The sequence below is a fragment of the Cryptotermes secundus genome, unplaced genomic scaffold, assembly GCF_002891405.2.
Source record: "Cryptotermes secundus unplaced genomic scaffold, Csec_1.0 scaffold106, whole genome shotgun sequence".
NCBI lineage: Eukaryota > Metazoa > Arthropoda > Insecta > Blattodea > Kalotermitidae > Cryptotermes > Cryptotermes secundus.
In genome coordinates, this window is record NW_019734310.1 from 241,189 (window position 1) to 259,859 (window position 18,671).

Below are 18,671 nucleotides of genomic sequence, written 5' to 3' on the forward strand. Positions count from 1 at the left end.
AAAGAAAGAAAAGAAGAAATTAACGGAAGAAACACAGAAGCTGCCTTGTGTAAATTCAGGGTCTCCGCTGCCCGAGTGAGTATAGGGAGAGGCACGCAATTGGTCTCCGGGCACTGCAACTCCTGCAGAAATCGTTCAGGTTATTGCATTTTTGCTCTCTCCAACTCCAATGACGTCATTCCTTGCGTGAAATGGAAGAGGCGAATATATTCTAAACGCTAATGGAACATACCTCGTGCCTTAATTGTCAGAAACATAGGTCTGCCCCACGTACGACACTGGAACTTTTCTCTCACTCATTAAGAAAATCAACACTGGATACCTACGAACGAAATGACACCGTTGCTAAGGTTCTCTAAAACTGCCGATTAACGAATCAGCAACTCGTTAACCTAAGTAGGCTACAATATTCTTTGTGTACTTCCATACTACAACAGAGCCAGAATAGCTTAGTCATTATAACTAAGGTCTACGGGCTGAACGTCCCCGGTTAAATTCCCGGCAGAGACAAGATTTTTCTATCCTTCATAGTGCCAAGGCTGGCTCTGAGGCCCACCCAGCCTCCTATCCAATGGGTACCGGGGGCCGTTTCCTTCGGGGCAAAGCGACAGGGGCGTGAAGCTGACCACTCACCTCCATATAGTGTCGAGGTTAAGAATAGAGGAACTATAATTTCACTTTCTCAAACTTTTTAAGGGGGACGGGGTAGCGAAGTTTGTTAAGGCACTATACTACAAGCCTGAAAGTAGCGGGTTCGATTCCAGATGAGGTCATTGGATTTTTCGGTAGAGCTAACCTTTCCAACCTTTCTATGGCCTCGGGGTCGACTTAGCCTCTAACAGAAATGAATACCAGGAATGTTCCAAGAGGGTAAGAGGCGGCCGGCGCGTAAGGCTGACAACCTCACCGCCATCTGTGACCCGATTCTCTAGAAAATGTGGGAGCCTCAACGTTTCACAAATATTACGGGCCTCCAAGGCCTGTTACAGGGAGAGCTTTACCTTTATACACGTTTTCATGACTTGGTGCTTAATTAATCAATGTTCAGGGATAAATTTACCTTTATTTCTAGACTACAGTAACCATCCAATTTCTACAATAGTTCAGCTACCATCAGCTTCGCAGAAGGAAATCTATTCCGCATAGTCGGTTAGGTGGTTAAGTCAGTTAGAGCGTATGGTTAGACCTACCGCTTCCACAAACCTTCAATAGATACAAAGAGTTAACCATCTGAAAGGAGGTATAAATTTAGGGCATTCGGAATTTGGTGCTTTATTCGTTTGTTTTTATTTTTACAACTACGCATGCGTGCCACGTATAGCCCCAAAAGGCTAGCGATCTTTGATCTCCAATCATGATGACCCACGCTAGTTGTAACACTGTTTAGAAGTAACAAACAATTTTCATCTGAATCCCAAACTATTGCCAAAAGAGGAAACTACAAAAGGTTAAACTACTCGTATTATTTACGGAAATTATGTACATGTTATTAATTATAGAAACAGTGAGACTATAAAATTATGACATCTTCAAAAATATTTGTAAATTTAAATTGTTTATTTATAAAACAACAAACAGAAAAGAATTATACTTGCTCACTAGGAGAATGGGCAAAATAATGGAGTGCCTTTTTCTTATTGGCACAAAATGATTACAACGACAAAACTGTCCATAAGAACGGTACTAAAGTGGTCGGCAACACGTTAATATCAGTTTTATTTACTCACAAATTGTGTTGGCCACTTTAGTGCCGTTAATGACATACAACAGGATTCAAACAATGAAGATATGTATAAGAAAGTCAACAATTGGAAATGAAGTACCATTTACACGTATATAACTGATCAGCTATTAAAAAGGTAAAGTTGTTCCTGTGCTTAAATAATTAAGCACTACGACATGAAGGAGTATGAGGAAGTAGATTTATAGATTCATATATTCTTGACCTCGGCACTAGCTGGAGTTGAGTGGTCAGCTTCAAGCCCCTGCCGCTTTAGCCCCGGGGAAAGAGCCCCCGCTATCCGCTAGTAGGTTGGGTGGACCACATAGTCGGTCCAGACGACGTAAGTAAAAGAAAAGCTATCCCTGTAACAGGCCATGAAGGCCCATAGGGTTGTGAGACGTTGAGGGTCCCACATTATCTAGACAACCGGCTCACAAATGGCGGTAAGGTTGTTAGCCTTTCGAGCTGGCCGCGCTTTATTCCCCAGGAAAATTATTTAATTAATTCCTGGTAGTCATTTCTGCTAGAGGCTGAGTGAACCCCACACCCTGCCCACTTTATTCGGGGGGATAAGAGCCCCAGGTACCTGTATTAGACAAGGCTCCGGGACGCAGAGCGGGTCTTGGTGAATGTATAAGAGAAGCATCATCTGCACCTACCCGGAATAAACCCCGATTCCTCGGTCATCTACTCTGTAGCCTAGTCTATAACTAACTTCATGCAGCTGACCCCTTCTTGAGAAGTCGCCAGTTGTGCAGCTACTCAAGAATTTCTCAACATGTTATGGACACCGAAGTTTCATCACCGTGTTCATAAGAGCCTTCCACTGGTCCCTATCCTGAGCAAGATCTATCCAGTCCATACCACTCCATCCTATCTCTCTCTCTCTCTCTAATATTATTCACCCACTTACGCTTTTATTATTTTTGTTATTGCTAGTGGGGTGGGACTAAGTCCCTTGTACTGCGGCCACTTCTGGCCTACTGTACCAGCCCCAGATGATAGGTGAGGGTGATTGTGGAGCAATTGGTGGAATGAAGATTGGCAGGGGAAACCGAAGTACTCGGAGAAAACCTGCCCCAGCGCTATTTTGTCCACTACAAATCCCACTTGACCAGACCCGGGATCGAACCCGGGCCACCGTGGTGGGAAGCAAGCGACTAACCGCTTGAGCTATGGCGCGGCCCTAAAAATTGTTCGGATCTTACACCGCACGGCTACTGTTACCGACCACTTACCCCTTGGTCTTCCTAGTGGTCTCTTTCCTTCTAACTTTCCCATCAATATTCTATATGCAGTCCTATTCTCCCCCATTCGTGCTACATGCCTTGCCCACCTCATCCTCCTTGACTTGATCATTCTAATTATACTTGGAGAAGAGTACAAGTTATGAAGCTTCTCATTATGCAGTTTTTTCCAACCTCCTGTCACTTCATCTCTCTTCGGTCCAAATATTGTCAACACCCTGTTCTCAAACACCCTCAGCCTATGTTCCTCCCTTAATGTCAGAGACTATGTTTCACACCCATACAGAACCACAGGCAAAATTATGGTTTCCTCTAATTTTGATGCTTTTAGACAGCAGACGAGAAGACAAAAGATTCTGTTCTGAATAGTAGCAAGCATTAGCCGAATTCAATCTCTTTCCTTTTAACTTCCTCCTGAATTAAATTTTGTAGCCTAGTTTATGTACAAACTAATCTATCAAGGCTCCTTTACCGTCTTAGTTCATCAAAATGTAGATCTGTACGTTGTATTCTGCCTCCAGGAACACAATGAGGTGAACAGGTATTGAAATTGCAGCCGCGCATTACAGGTTTAGTTTCGTTTTCCTGGTTTCAGAGTTAAAATCAAGAGAAAGTGACACGGATTATAAATTAGTATTAGAAGTCTTATATTTCTCCCTCTCCGCTAAACTCACTTGAGAACTGTTTTAAACGGTCTGCTGCGCTTTCAGTTCTTCTGCTAAAATAAACGCGATATTTACTTGGAATCGCCTTATATATAGACTGTCCCATATAACTGACACTGTTTTTAAAATGTAATGGTCTCAGCGCTTTCACGGGAAACGTGTCATAACCAGTCATGTCCCCTCCTCATCAACTTCCTCTTCTTTATCTTCCTTCTGCACAAACATTTTTATATCCGCTCACCTCTGCTCATCTGTCAACGCCAATGATGTAGACCTCAGCCACTATTTATTGTCTCTCTCTTATGTTTCATCTTCACCCCTCTACTTTCTCGTCAATGCCTATTTCTTTCAATGTCTTTCCACCTACGTCATTTCATCTATAAACTTTTCTATCCACGTATATATCGTATCTGTTATGTATTAATCACTCAATGAAGCAATACATTTTTAACATCACTCGTGTAACAGTGCTTTATCAACTTGAACACTGAATTATTATCATCAGCAAGAACTCAGAAAAGTAAATCGAGTTTACAGACCGTCCAACATTCTTAAAGCTTTCATTAAGCAGCACCACTGCTGTAAGCAACAGAAAAAGTTTAAAAGAAATGTGCAGTTCTAACAATGTTATAAAGAGTTGGTATTTTTATCACTACTGTCACGTGTCCGGGGTTCCGTGACAAATAATTAATGGGTTGAGGCTTCAGATGAAGCTGTTTTATTGACCAACTCGTCCACGATTACAATTCTAATCACTAAAATCACTCTGACATAAATTCTTCCAGGCGATGCGACACGACTAGTCCATCGTCTATGATCACTTTTGACTGTCGCAATCTACCATCTTAAAGTAGAACTTAGCGTACTGCCGAGAGAACACCTTGTCCCAGGGTTCTCTCTGTCTTCGACGCAGGGTTGGCTAGCTTATCCTTTTCTGCGGGGACTCAAGAATTCTGTCTCTGTTGCCTAGATAGCTGTCTGCCTATGTATCCGTTACAACTGAAGTATGCGTTATTGCAGCCGTTACGTAGCAATGGACGTCATATAATCCAGCTTTTAGGAGCCAGGTCACATTATAGTACAATTTCTATAGAAAACCGTGGAAAGCATAGACATTTTTGCTAGAGGCTGTACAAAATAATATTCATAATGTTATTGATTCAGCGCCCTATTGCACTCTACATATCTTACTTAGGAGATTTTGTGCCCTCTATGTGCAATGTCGCTCATTATTCTTTCTTCGAATTCATTTATTGGGCACAACATGTTTCGGCCTAACTGGCCATCTTCAGGTGTACAGGTTGTAAATTGGCGGTGACGGAAATTACGGTGCTCTAGTAATTCATCCTCTTTAATAAGACGCGTAACTTTGGAAATGGCGTCCAGACAGAATTGGTAATGCTTTCAAAGTCATACTATTGGTGGTCAATTTGAGATATTGGTTCTATGTTGACTCCGCTCTCCCGGTTTTGTAGCAAATTAATTTCCTGATGGAATGATTGATGGGAGAGTCCGTTGGTGTGACTGGGAAGAGGAACACGAGTCCTTCAAACTGGACCAGGGCTGACAAACCTCGCAACTTGGAGCCAGATTCAGATATACCAAAACTGCGTCATATATCCTCGTTGCTCCAGGACCATGTAGTGAACTTCATGAGATATCCACCGCTTCTGTGTTAGACAGTTCGTAAATTCTTATCTTGTGCGTGGTTTTGAGAGCGACGTAAATGACATTCATTTAGTTTGAAAAGCGGATTTTTAAACGTATTTTATGTACCTCACCGTTCCCAGAAGGAAAAAAGGCCACTGGGAAGACAAAGGCGTAGGTGGGTGGACAATATTAAAATGGATCTTAGAGTGATAGGATGGGATGGTGTGGATGGAATTTATCTTGTTCAGGATAGGGACCAGTGGAGGGCTCTAGTGAACACGGTAATGAACCATCGGGTTCCACAAAATTCTGGGAAATTATTGAGTATTGGCACAACTGGCAGCTCCTAAAGAAGGACTCAGCTCTATGAGTAAGAAATTCATTACCTCAGCGTTCAGAACGACTCACTGACTCATGAAGTTGAACCCTTCTTCAGGAGCCGCCAATTGTGCAGCTACTCAAGAATTTCCCAGCATTTTATGGAACCCGAAGGTTCATTACCCTGTTCGCATGAGCCCACCTTTGGTCCCCATCCTGAGGCAGTTGAATCCAGTCCATAACACCCCATCCTGTTTCTCTAAGATCCATTCTAATATTGTCCACCACCTACATCTTGGTCTTCCTTGTGGTCTCTTTCCTTCTGGCTTTCCCACCAATATCCCATATGCATTCCTATTCTCTCTCATTTGTTCTACATGCCCTGCCAATCACATCCTCCTTGACTTGATCATTCTAATCATACTTGGAGGAATTATGAAGCTCCTCCTTATGCAGTTTTCTCAAACCTCCTGTCACTTCATCCCTCTTCGGTCCAAATATTCTCCTCAACACCCTGTTCTCAAACACCCTCAGTCAATGTTGTTCAGAGCAACTGAGAGGATAAAATAATATTATTTCCCTGAAGCTATCATCCCTTGGGTTACGGAACTCATCGACGTGAAGGATGGATATATAAAGTGACAACAAACATTTATCTTAGCCGATCACAGTGGCCGTGAGTTCGAATACCACTCGAGACTTTGATGTCTGTTTGCTTTTATTCTGTGTTTGTGTTGTTCTGTGTGTAGGTAGAAGTCTTGCGATGGGCTGATCCCCCGTCCGAGGAGTCCTTCCGTTTGTGTGTTGGATTAAGAAACCGAACGGGGCGAAGGCCCAACAAAGGGCCACACAGCCAAAATAAAGAACATGTATCTTAAGAATCAGAATTATGGCTCAGTGAATTACTTAATCCTGAAGTGGCTCCAGATACTAAGACAAAGAGGGAGTGCAATAGTATGTGTCAGACGATATAGTAGAGGTGGGTGCCAAGCTTGGCACTGGTGTCAGTGGCTTACTACCCCTGGTCTTAATCAAATAACGCGAAGGTATGTGGTACTAATCATGGGCTATATTTATTCGAGTAGTTACGGCTTAACGTCTACTGCTCAAGTTACAGATTTTCCAGAGAGTTACAGTACGGCCTGACAGGGTGGTTGTGGGTCATCAGTAGATATATGTGAGACTTATTCATCATATTTATTTCAATGCACGAATAAAGCTAATCTTTGTAGCAGTGGGATTTTCAAGATATGACAAGCACCTCACTACTACGCAAGTTAATCCTTCATATGATATTTGCCAAAGGAGCCGGGATAGCTCAGTTGGAATAGTGACGTGCTGTGGACTGGACGGCGGGGGTCCGATTCCAGGTAGGTGCAAGAGACTTCTCTCCACAGCGTCCAGACCGTCTCTTGGGCCCAACCACTCTCCTGTACAATGGGTACCGAGGGTTCTTTCCACGGGGGTTAAGCGGCCGGGACGTGAAGGTCAAGAACGGTGGAGCTATATACTCATTACCCAGTATGTCTTCATGGCATGGTAGTTAATTAGTTAAATACAGGGACAACTTTGTCTTTACCTTTACGATCTTTGCACAAAGTATATAAAATGAATATTTAATGGGAATATACTTTTATGTCCTTCTGTCTGTGAATGTGTATGTCTCATTTCCGGTATTGTTGTCTGGATTTACATGAAATTAGCTGTTGAAATCGGCACAACAGAAGTTGAGCGTATTCCATTTTTTGTTTGTATCGGTTAAACATGACCCAATTTTATATGAAGTTAAAATACACGTTTTGTTGTTCATACAGTAGAAAAGGCTAATATTATAAACAAATATAGCAAATATCTCGCTGTAATTATTTAAAACATTTTTGGAGGTCGCGAACTGTCTGCTAAATACAAACAAAACTAATTTCTATGTAGCGTTTTTATCTTTACAACAGGCATTTATTTGCAACAGAAGAACGTAATGGCCAGTAACATTTACACACTTGCAAAGAACGTATTCGGAAAGAATATGCATTCTAAATTTGAGTTTCTGCTCTTTATCTTGATGATGATGATGATGATCATCACCATTATCATCAACACCATCACCATGACCATCATCATCATCATCATCATCTTTTTCTTTTTCTTCTTCTTCTTCTTCTTCTTCTTCTTCTTCTTCTACTTATTTTCATGGATAATGAAATGCATTGCTTTTACACATCTCAAAATGCAAGTTCCTTTGTTTTTTTGTCTGCTTCTTACTCTTCGCCATTATGGTTGATAATCTGACCTGTCTTCACCCATTCTGTAATCTTGCTGCGTCCATCTTTTCATGTAAAGGTAAACTCTTCGACACAACGCCGGATTCAGGCATTCTAGGGGCCATGGAGCTTTTATACCTGGAGGCTTCCTAAGTGCTCCCTTAGGACTTGAATTTGAATGATTAAAGTGTTACAAAATTTATCATTATATATTTTGCAATAATTTTGATCAAGCAGAACTCCCTTCGAGCACACATCCCTGATGCAACTAAGCACTGTGCTCCGATTAATCCAGCCTTGATTCGACAAAATTATAGACCATAGTGTCTCATATATGTATTAGTATTTATTTGTGTATAAACGTGCGTCTTCAGCTAACGGTCTTCTTGTTATGTACGTGACTTTGGTTTATATAAATTGCATAGTGAAACTGTCTAGCAGACTTCTATGGAACAAAAAGTTAAGTTCAAAACAAACATAGCAAAAATTCTCCATATGATTTTTATATATTAAACTAAACGTAAAATGCATTAATTCAGCTAAAATTTCTATGCTAACTTATACTGAATGAAATGGAGATTCGAAGGAAAATTCCTCTCATATCTTCACTTTTTAAGGTAAACAAAGACGGGCTCATAATCTTCATTTCTTGAATGAAACTGTTCATCTTCTGTAGGACAATCCTGAAGTTCAACGTACGGACAATAAAGACTCCTCGCATAACTTTATGATATAAGATAAAAACTGGCTTTCATTTTCATTGTTTTCATCGAAATCTCCATGCTAACTTATATAGACGGATGTGGAAGTTCAAAGGAAATATATTAAACATTATCCCAAATAATATTGACACTATAAGATAAAATAAATTAAATGATTATTAAGGCCGTCCAATGTGATTGATAAGGGGTAAAAATACTTGACTCAACAAACATTAGAACTGCACAACAACACAGCGTGACCTGAACAACTGGACAACGATACTAAAGAGTCTTTTTCTTCAAACAACGGAACCACAACGCGGCATACATCTTCTTTTAAAAAGAAGACGTACAGGTATACAGAACACGAACCAAATTGGTTCTAGATTTTAACAAAAAGTTTTTTAAACAATACTTTGTAAATACACTAATTATAATAATTTACAAATGTTTTAACAAACTCTTGCACATCTTAGTAACTGTTAAAGGATATAATATTTCATATCTATGACTTTGTAAGAGTAGTGTCCGTATGTATTGATAATGTCCTTCTGAAGATGGTCGCCCCTACCGAAACGCGTAAAGGATGAGTTATTAAAAAAAACACAACATTCATCAATCACACTGGACGGCGTTAATAAACTTTTATACTCTTACTGATGTGACGGACCAGGACGAACCAAGTCAAATAAAATAAATTTTCTCTCATTCTTAGCGCCTTCTGTCCACGTATACGCAGATTTAATTTCAGAAATCTCTAAATGAAAATAAGAGCTACATACGGTATATCCCACATTCTATTTAACTGTACCTAAAGTTCCAAGCAAAACGCGGCTCAGACGTAAATACGACACGAAATGGGCCAGCTTACCTTCTTGCTGGAATGCTTGTGGTATCGGGCTGGGTGCAGCATGCACATGTAGCGGTCTATAGCCATGCAGATCAGGATAACGGCGCTCTGCTGACTGAGCGCGCCCCGGAGCAGCGACTGCAACACAAGCACCACTTCAAAGTAATTCTCATTACTGAAGCAACCAGCAATACCAACCCTTACCAGCTGGTGTTTATTCTTCTGGAATATGCCGCCGTGTAGTGCGGCGAAAGTAAAATGAGGTTTCGGAGCAAAATTTCGCCTCCATCTTCAGGGTTGGAGAATAAGGCAAGCAAGAAACCAGCAAAAAGCGGGCAGTAAGTCGAGCTCTGTTTGCTGTCCGAAGATGGAGGAAACATGTTCCTCTCAATCGTTGATTGAATTTGAACGTAGTAGACGGCGTCACATTCCAGAAGATAGAAATTTTCATTGCCACCGCTGAGGACTTTAAATTCTGTTTAGTTTCTGTTTATTAGATAAACTAATGGGTGGCTAAGCTGTTGATAAGAGGTTTCATCATATGCATTGCAATATCGTACATGACTTCTGAAACATCGTGTACAATTTTTACGAGCCTGTGAAGAACATGTTTTCAGTAGAGAAAATAGGATGCCACACAAGTTGGGTTCCTTTGCCGATATCAGTAACTGATTTTATGTGCAGTATAGATGAAAGGTTTCCTTACACCCTTTATAAATTTCACGCAACTTTATGTCAGCCATTTATAGTAGCCTACACAGAATTGAGAACTTTCACAAACTCGCATTTAGCTTCTCTTACTCTGAATCGCAAAATCCTCCCCCCATGAAGTTCTTCCTAGGGTGTAAATAGAGTATATTATCGGATCGTAAAGCCCCCGTCGTCCCCGACGTCTGCTCTCAAAGGGCGCAATCTCACCATCAGACCCTCAGTTGACCATTGGACGTAGTATGCTCCAGCATCCATATCATATGCTCTCCTTGGTTATATCCACACCGCGGAGAAATCAGTAAAACTTTTACAAAATAAAAATGGAAGTTCTTCTTAAAGATGATGTCATATTTTTGCTTAAGAAACAGAGCGCAACGAATTCATATTTCTTATAACACTGAGGTAACAAATGGGCTATCTTCCCGGGGTCAAGACGCGCACATGCTTGGCTATAATGGCCACAGGAAGGAGAGGACTGCGAAATGGACCGAAGCACAGTCAAACAAATCACCCAGGATAATTCTTGTCTGTTTCTTCCTGCGAAAGTAAAATGTAGAGCTATCCTGTGCTGACTCTGGGTTCTGCTGACGCCCCATGGCCGCCAAATCTCCGTAGAAAATAGCGTTTTCATTCTGTGATGAACCGAATCCTTCAACAGATTCTTAAAATTCAAAAAGTTCCTTCCGCATACTCCTTTGCGTCAAACTTCATCATCATCTTCACGGATTATATATCACTGGTCTTTCCAGCATTCCCTACAAAATATTCTGCATTCAAGTTTTTTTTTCCAAACTGCCAAAACCGATGGCAAATTTACAGTTAACACAAAAGCGCAGAATATGTAATTACTAAATTAATATCTTAGAAAAGGGGCACGCGGTAGCGTGCTTGAGGTACGACGCTACAATCCGGAATGTCGTGGGTTCGATTCCCGATGAGGTCACTCGATTTTTCGATTGGCCTAATCCCTCCAGCCGCGAAATTGTCCTGGGGTCGACTCAGCCTCTAACAGAAATGAGTATCAAGAATATTCCTGGGGGTAAAGGCTGACAACCTCACCGCCATCTGTGAGCCGATTGTCTAGAAAATGTGGGAACCTCGACGTATTACAAGCCTATGGGCCTCCACGGCCTGTTACAGGGATAGCTTTACTTCTTTCATATCTTACAAATAAAATATGAAAAGTGCAACTATAGGGTAGAAAAATCAGGCAAGGAATGAAAATTTTAGTTTTTCATATAATCTCTGAAAATTTTATAGAATAAGAAACAATCAAGTAAGATATGAGTGCATTTATTCTTGTACGTATAAGAAAATACGGACCAGGAATTAAGGTTCGATTCTCGGTAGGAACAAGAGAATATTCCTTTTCTCCGCAGTGTCCAGACGAGTTCTACTACCGATCCAGTTTCTAACCAATGGGGACCAGGAGATAAAACGGTTGGGGTGTGAGGCTGACCATTTACCTCCATCAGTACTGAGGTAAGGAGTACGTGAACCCGTACCTCCACTCCGCATGCATCTTCATATCATCATGCTTTAGTAATCAAGCACACAGATAAATTTGCTTTATCTGACCTTTATGTCCATAAGCATATAAGTTGAAGACTATCGGCCGATTCTGGTCTTCAAAGGGGTGATGGGGGTGAGCCATGCCTCTGCAATGCTAATTTCGTCATAACAAGGCAACATTTCCCCGAATAACTAATAACTAATCTTAAGCTAATTCCAAATATTGCGATTGATGAGTAGATTGCTAATAAATTGCAGTTATATTGCTAACTACGAACCATACAATCCTCAAATATGGCGTACAGATATTTATGGGTTTCCTGTATCTACTGACACACAAAGTAGCATAGTTATTACATATATTTTCTATCATAAATATTGAAAATTTAGTCTTTTTGAAGAGAAATCACAAATCCCTTTTAAAGGTTTATTATCATTAATAACAAGTCGGAAGATTTAGGAAGCACACGAATATGTGTACCAGATTTGAGGACTGTACAATTTGCAGTTGTTCAGAAAAATGTACCCTAATATGACAAAATTAGCATTGTGGCGATGGGTTTCGCACAACTTTTAAGTATTTCAAGTCCAGGTTTACTTTTATGAACTACTACAGCCAAACACGATTTCTGTATCAAACAATTCCGACAAGTCCTGCATTTAGCAATGTATTAAAGCGTTTTGAATTGATTTACAGAAAAATGATTAGGTAAGAATAATGAATACCTCGTGAAGCGATAATTTATCACAGCATACAGAGGACAAATCGAAATAGGCCTATAGCATTTCCATCTATGGGTCGAAGCATAAATCAAGTCGTACATAACAGCTTGGCGCTATTACAAATGTTTAAAGCTTATCGATCCCGAGTCTGGTCAAGTGGGATTTGTGGTGGACAAAGTGGCGCTTGGGCGTGTTTTTTTCCGATTACTTCGGTTTCCCCTGCCAATCTTCATTCCACCAAATTCTCCATCATCATAATCACCCGGGGCAGGCTACAATAGGCCAATCAGTGGCCGCCGTGCCAAGCGGACCCAGTTGGACTCCACCCCCCACTAAACGAATTAAAAAAAGGTTTAGAACTACAGAGTTAGAAGTATTTCCAAAAAGGGACTACGCTTAGCATTTCATTTCATGTTATATAGAATAATACTAAATGATTTTACCTGGGTTAGCAAGTACCCAGACCACCGCACTTTTCACCAAAGCTGAGACTTGCCTGTGACAGTAATTACACCAGGAACAAAGAATTACTTCGTTGGAGTTAATGTGAGAGACAATGCCAGCCTGTCTGCTACAGATTTTTATGACTTAATCCGATCCGTAATGAGACTTAGACACGGTCGAGTGTTGGAAAGTCACAGTGGACTCGAGTGTCTGGTTTAAAAAAAGAGTTATGAGTTACCATGCAATATTAGCAGATTCTCTTTTAACAAGAAGCAAGAAATTTCCATCTCGGTGGCAAATGTTTCAATGATGACGAAGATGCTGAAACGGAGATGCGGAAATGGCTGAGACCACAGTCAAAAGACTTCTGTGCTGCGGGTTTCGACGCATTGGTAAAGCGATGGGACAAGAGTATCAATGTTGGTGGAGGATATGTCGAGAAATAAATGTTTCTCCAGTTTCGAATATGTATCACATGTTTTAGGCTTTATATCCATTTGTGGCCTATTTACTGACTCTCCCGCCTATCTGAATGGTGAGCTGGTTCACACGGGTGTGGGTAGATAACAGACAGGATCTGATAGTGGCTTTCTGGCAGGACTCAGGAAAGCCACCAAAAACTCAAGTTTTGTGATCCGAAGAGCTTCGATTTGGGCCCCTTCCTCCTGTGCTACGGCTGTGACATGATCTCCGTACAAGGCAGTTACAACAGAATTCCATATATGGCAGGAGAAATGTCCATCACCAGACATTNCATTATTATTTCTTGTAATTTGTATGTGACTTTTAATAAGTTTGTCTAGAATGTAATTCATTCTTCTGCACTGTGCTGTGTCTGTAATTGGCCTTGCGGCTGTTGACTCGGCACATTATTAATAAAGAATTGAATAGAATAGAATAGAATAGAATTGAATTGAATTGAATTGAATTATCTCTGCAGTTCTTAAATTCCAACATTTCTGGAATGTAATGCTATGTAGTCCGGTAATACTTAAATGAAGTTTCGGAGGATCGTACCGACTCCATCTTCAGGGTCAAAGAGAAATTTAAGCAAATATCAAGATTCCTTCTGGTTGTAAGATTAGTTGTTTCCACAGCGGTGACTATGAAGACTGCCGTCTTCTGGGATGTAGCGCCGTGTTGATATCGTGTAAACCGACGTTTCGGAGGAACCTCGGTTTACACGATATCTACACTGGGCCACATCCCTGAAGAAGGCATTCTTCTCCATCTGGTTGTTGCATATCTGTTGCTGGTTTCTTACTTGGTTTGCTTTTCGACCCTGAAGATTGAGACGATATGTTCCGAAATGTCGATGAATTTCTACCAAAGTACATGACTTGAAATCTCAGAAGGCAAAGTTTTTATAGTGATCGTTTTGAGGGCCTCAGATGCAATATCTGTTACTTTTGTTCCAATTTCCTTCTATATAGTAAATAGAGGACTTCAGATAACTCGCCCCTTTATACCTGATGCATGATACTGTCACGTTTATGGGTGAAACAGCCCATCATAACTGGAACTTAGGATCGCCTAGCGAAGAACGAGTGTGGCTGGAGACAAGCATCCAGAGAGGTTGCACCAGCCCTGCCTCTGGCCAAAGCATGGGAAGTTACAGCTCTGGTTCTCGCAATGGCAGATCGCCAGGGTGGTGTGGGGTCTGTGGCAGACAGGCCGGCAGTTTGATAAGAATAGGCTACCACTCCTTCCCCTCCCTCTTCTTGCCTCACTGAATCAAGATTACATTAGTCTTCCCTTGCGGATTCTTCGGAAGCGTTAAGATGCTCCCTCGGCGGGTGACTACACGGCTGGCTAAGGGATCAGTTAACGACATTAGCCATGTAGCACGCATAGAGGAAACGGTAAATATATAACACATTAATGCAAAACATGAAAGGACAGCATTACTTAGGATATCTAAGCTTATACGAGATGATAACTTAAAGTGAACCTTAAGGTAACAGGATGTGGAGGTGTGGATTTATTTCATTAGTTCAAAGATGCACTCAGTGGCTGACTCTGGTGAACACGGTAATGAACCGTTCGGTTTCATAAAAGGCTAAATGTTTCTCGAATAGGTGAGCGACTTTCAGCTTCTAGAAACGCGACGTCATTGAGTTAACGCACTATCTTTTTCAGATCAGGGTGGTATTAAGTTCAAAAGAATCAGTTGAGTGTCCTGTCCCTGACAAAAAGTGATTTCTGACCAGCAGAATAAAAGGCACAAGTAAAACTGCTCCTGTGCTTCAATAATAAAGCACTATGCCATGAAGAAGTAGGGGGCAGTTGAGATATAGCTCCACTTTTCTTTACCTTGGAACTAGACGGAGATGAGCGGTCAGCTTCACGCCCTTGAGCTTAATAATTGTGCCTAGTGTTTAAGAATGATCCTGTGAATGAGCTTGCAATCACTCGACGTAACGAAATTTTTTTATCAGAAACCTGTAACGCATCGAAGACAAGAGAACAGAAGGTAACTTATTTATTTACTTACTTACTTACTTACTTGGACCGCCCCATAGCTCAAGCGGTTAGTCGCTGGATTCCCACCGCAGCGATCCGGGTTCGATCCCGGGTCTGGTCAAGTGGGATTTGTGGTGGACAAAGTGGCGCTGGGGCAGGTTTTCTCTGAGTACTTCGGTTTTCCCTGCCAATCTTCATTCCACCAATTGCTCCACAATCACCCTCACCTATCATCTGGGGCTGGTACAATAGGCTGGAAGTGGCCGCAGTACAAGGGACTTAGTCCCACCCCACTAGCAATAAAAAATACTTACTCATGGAGCTGAGCACTTCTTGAGGAACCGCCAATTCTGCAGCTACTCAAGAATTTCCCAGCATTTCATGGAACCCGAAAGTTCATTACTGTGTTCACAAGAGACCTCCACTGGTCCCTATCCTGAGCCAGATCAACTCAATCCTTACCATCCCATCCTATCTCTCTAAGATCCATTTTAATATTGTCCACCCACCTACGCCTTGGTCTTTCCAGTGCTCTCTTTCCTTCTTGCTTTCCCACCAATATCCTATACGCATTCCTCCTCTCCCCCATTCGTGCTACATGACCTGCCCACCTCATCCTCCTTGACTTGATCATTCTAATTATACTTGGAGAAGAGTACAAGTTATGAAACTCCTCATTATGACGAAGGTAACACAATGACTAAATTGAGAGGCTTTACTTTACTTTGCCTTATTTTAAATTTCTGTTGCCTTCTCGTCTCATGAAGAACTGCTCCTCTAAGTAGGGTCTGATAGGTGAACTCTGAACAAATTAGAGTACTATAAGCTGGAATAGACAGCAGCGTGTTAACCTCTGTACGGCCGTGGGCAATGCAACAGGGTAAAGTGGCGTCCTTATGTACGCCAAGCGACTCGAAATGACTCAAAGCTCCCGCCACTTCTGGCTCACGGATATCGGGAAGAAAATGCGGATATAATTCGTAACAGAACATGCAAAGAGAGGGTGAAGGTCCTGCAACTTTACGTGTATTTACTCTTTTCCTTCTCCACGAGGAACTCGGGATGCAAAAACTAACAGATGAAGAAACCACTTCGAAAGAAATAATATAAGAAGTTTCCGTAAATGTGTGTATTCATTTATACGTAAGCTGTTTTGTTTATTATTTACTCTGCTTCATGGATATGAACATGTAGTTAGGTTGTTATTTCTGGAAGTGTTTAAGACCACGGTTCTATCAGTGTACGTCTTACGCGACTGGCATTAGCGGAGGCAAATGACCTTTGCGTTGTATGATTTCAGCATTTCAGCTTCATGGTTCTCTGTAGTAACATATTTTCGTAAAGCTGCCTTGATACCTGTGATCAGAGGTAACTGGAAACAGAACTACGGATGAAAAATGTTAAACAGCCTGAATATTGTCACGTGTATGAGTGACTATAGACGGGGTTTGGGTTGGTAATTGCATTTCTTGAACACTTAAGGTTCGGCCATACAGAGCGCTACGCTATGTTCGCTACGTACGCCACGTACGCTGTGTACACTCTGCGACGCAGCTAACTTAGGGAACATAGCGTACGTAGCGTATGGAAGTCTGTCTGGCCAGTCACATTGGCAATAAAGGGAGATAGTTTTCTTTTCGTATAGCGAACATAGCGTACGTAGCGCTCTGGGTGGCCGAAACTTTACATATAGTCACTATAGCCCTATCGCATATTCACAGACACTAAAATTCACGACAGCCTGCACTAATTCTTCCCAATCTGCTACAGCTTCAATGGCTGTCAACCGGTAACGGTTTCCAACGTCGTAGCTTCCTCAGTTTCCGTCTTCACATTCTTATTGGCTGGGGATTGTGTCACACCAGATTTCGACTGGTGGCTCAGTCTGCAGCCACCTGCTCACGCTGGTTCCTCGCTCGCAGATTTTTATACCCTGAAGATGGAGGCGATACTTTCCTCTGACTCATAGGTTCACACAAGCTCTACATGGCGCCACATCCCAGAGGACGGCATTCTTCAAACCAATACCTGTTTAGAGAACCACGCTTGTTTCTATTCTCGGTGATTACCATCTGCAAAACCATTCCTGTTCCCCTCAAAACACATCCAATCAATGCGCCGCCGTTTTCCGCCCAGCAAATTAAAAGAGTTTAATAAAATCCGATAGACAATTAAAATCAAACACATGTCACTGGGGCTTCCTTCCTATTTGCATCAGGAACAAGTGTCGATACTGTTTTCGTTACAACACTGATGAACCCACATGGAGGGAGCGGACTAATCAGAATAGAATTCGTTGGCCACAAGCCGTAGAGGACGCACGGCTCCCATAAATAAGCATACAGACAATAAACGTGCAATTGACGCGCACTAATTGAACAAGTTCTGCTTATAATCTCCTGTTAGAAGTGTAGAGTGTTTAAAATCAGAAAGCTTTTATGTTGTCGCAATTTTGTACAGACCAGGAACAAACCAGTAATGCGTTAAAGCAAAATTATTTTAATAAGCTTAAAATTAATCTTACGTTACCACCTGATATATTATTACGAGTCTGAGAAGTCATCGGAAAGAATTCCATAGGACAGAATCTTTTAAGCACTCTCGGAATAGCTGACAAGGGGTGGTCCTCCAGCTTGAGGGTTTACTAAACGGCTAATAACCCCTCAACGAAAAATAGCCAATGTATACGAAAATTTAAATAGTGTTTCATACATAACGAAGCGAAAGCTGATATTACTAGGGTAGTGACTAACAGAAGTGGTAAACCTATACATCAAGGTGTCTAATAGTTCTTACTCATTCATTCTGACATGACTGAATTATTTTGCGTAAGAATTATTTTACAGAGAGTGGAGAAGGAAGTGCCATGCATGCTTCATTCAGACAAGAACAAATAATAATTTATTATTATGTATTAATAACTTATTAAGAAAGATAAAGCTATCCATGTACAGGCCGTGATGGCCCATAGGGTTGCAAGACATCGAGGCTCCCATATTTTCTAGACAGCCGGCTCACAGATGACTGTGAAGTTGTCAGCCTTACGCGCGGGCCGCAATTTACCCCCAAGAATATTCTTGGTACTCATTTCTGTCAGAGGCTGAATCGACCCCATGGCCATAATGCGGCTGGAAGGATCAGGTCAATTGAGAAATGTAATGACCTCATCGGGACTTGAACCCACGACCTTCCGGCTTGTAGCATAGTGCCTCAACCAACTACGCTACCGCATGCTCCATTAATAATTTAAGATATTATTAATTATAATTACTTCCTGTATACTTTCATGACTACGTATCACGTACTGAATGCAGAAGGTGGATGCATTTGTTTACTCAGAAAAAGATGTCGGAATTACGACATTTATTGATATAAAGTTTGAAAAATCACATCAAATAAATGATTT

At 41.4% G+C, this 18,671-nt stretch overlaps 1 protein-coding gene across 3 annotated transcripts in view; it reads right to left on the reverse strand.

Annotated features, from left to right (window-relative positions):
- The window catches only part of LOC111868432 (trace amine-associated receptor 8c), a 157,704-nt gene that overhangs the window by 74,892 nt on the left and 64,141 nt on the right, over window positions 1-18,671 (reverse strand). For all 3 annotated transcript variants that reach the window (XM_023859050.2, XM_023859051.2, XM_023859052.2), the window contains exon 4: window positions 9,434-9,550. In XM_023859050.2, the coding sequence (XP_023714818.1) occupies window positions 9,434-9,550 (117 nt within the window). The remainder of the gene's footprint in view (window positions 1-9,433; window positions 9,551-18,671) is intronic.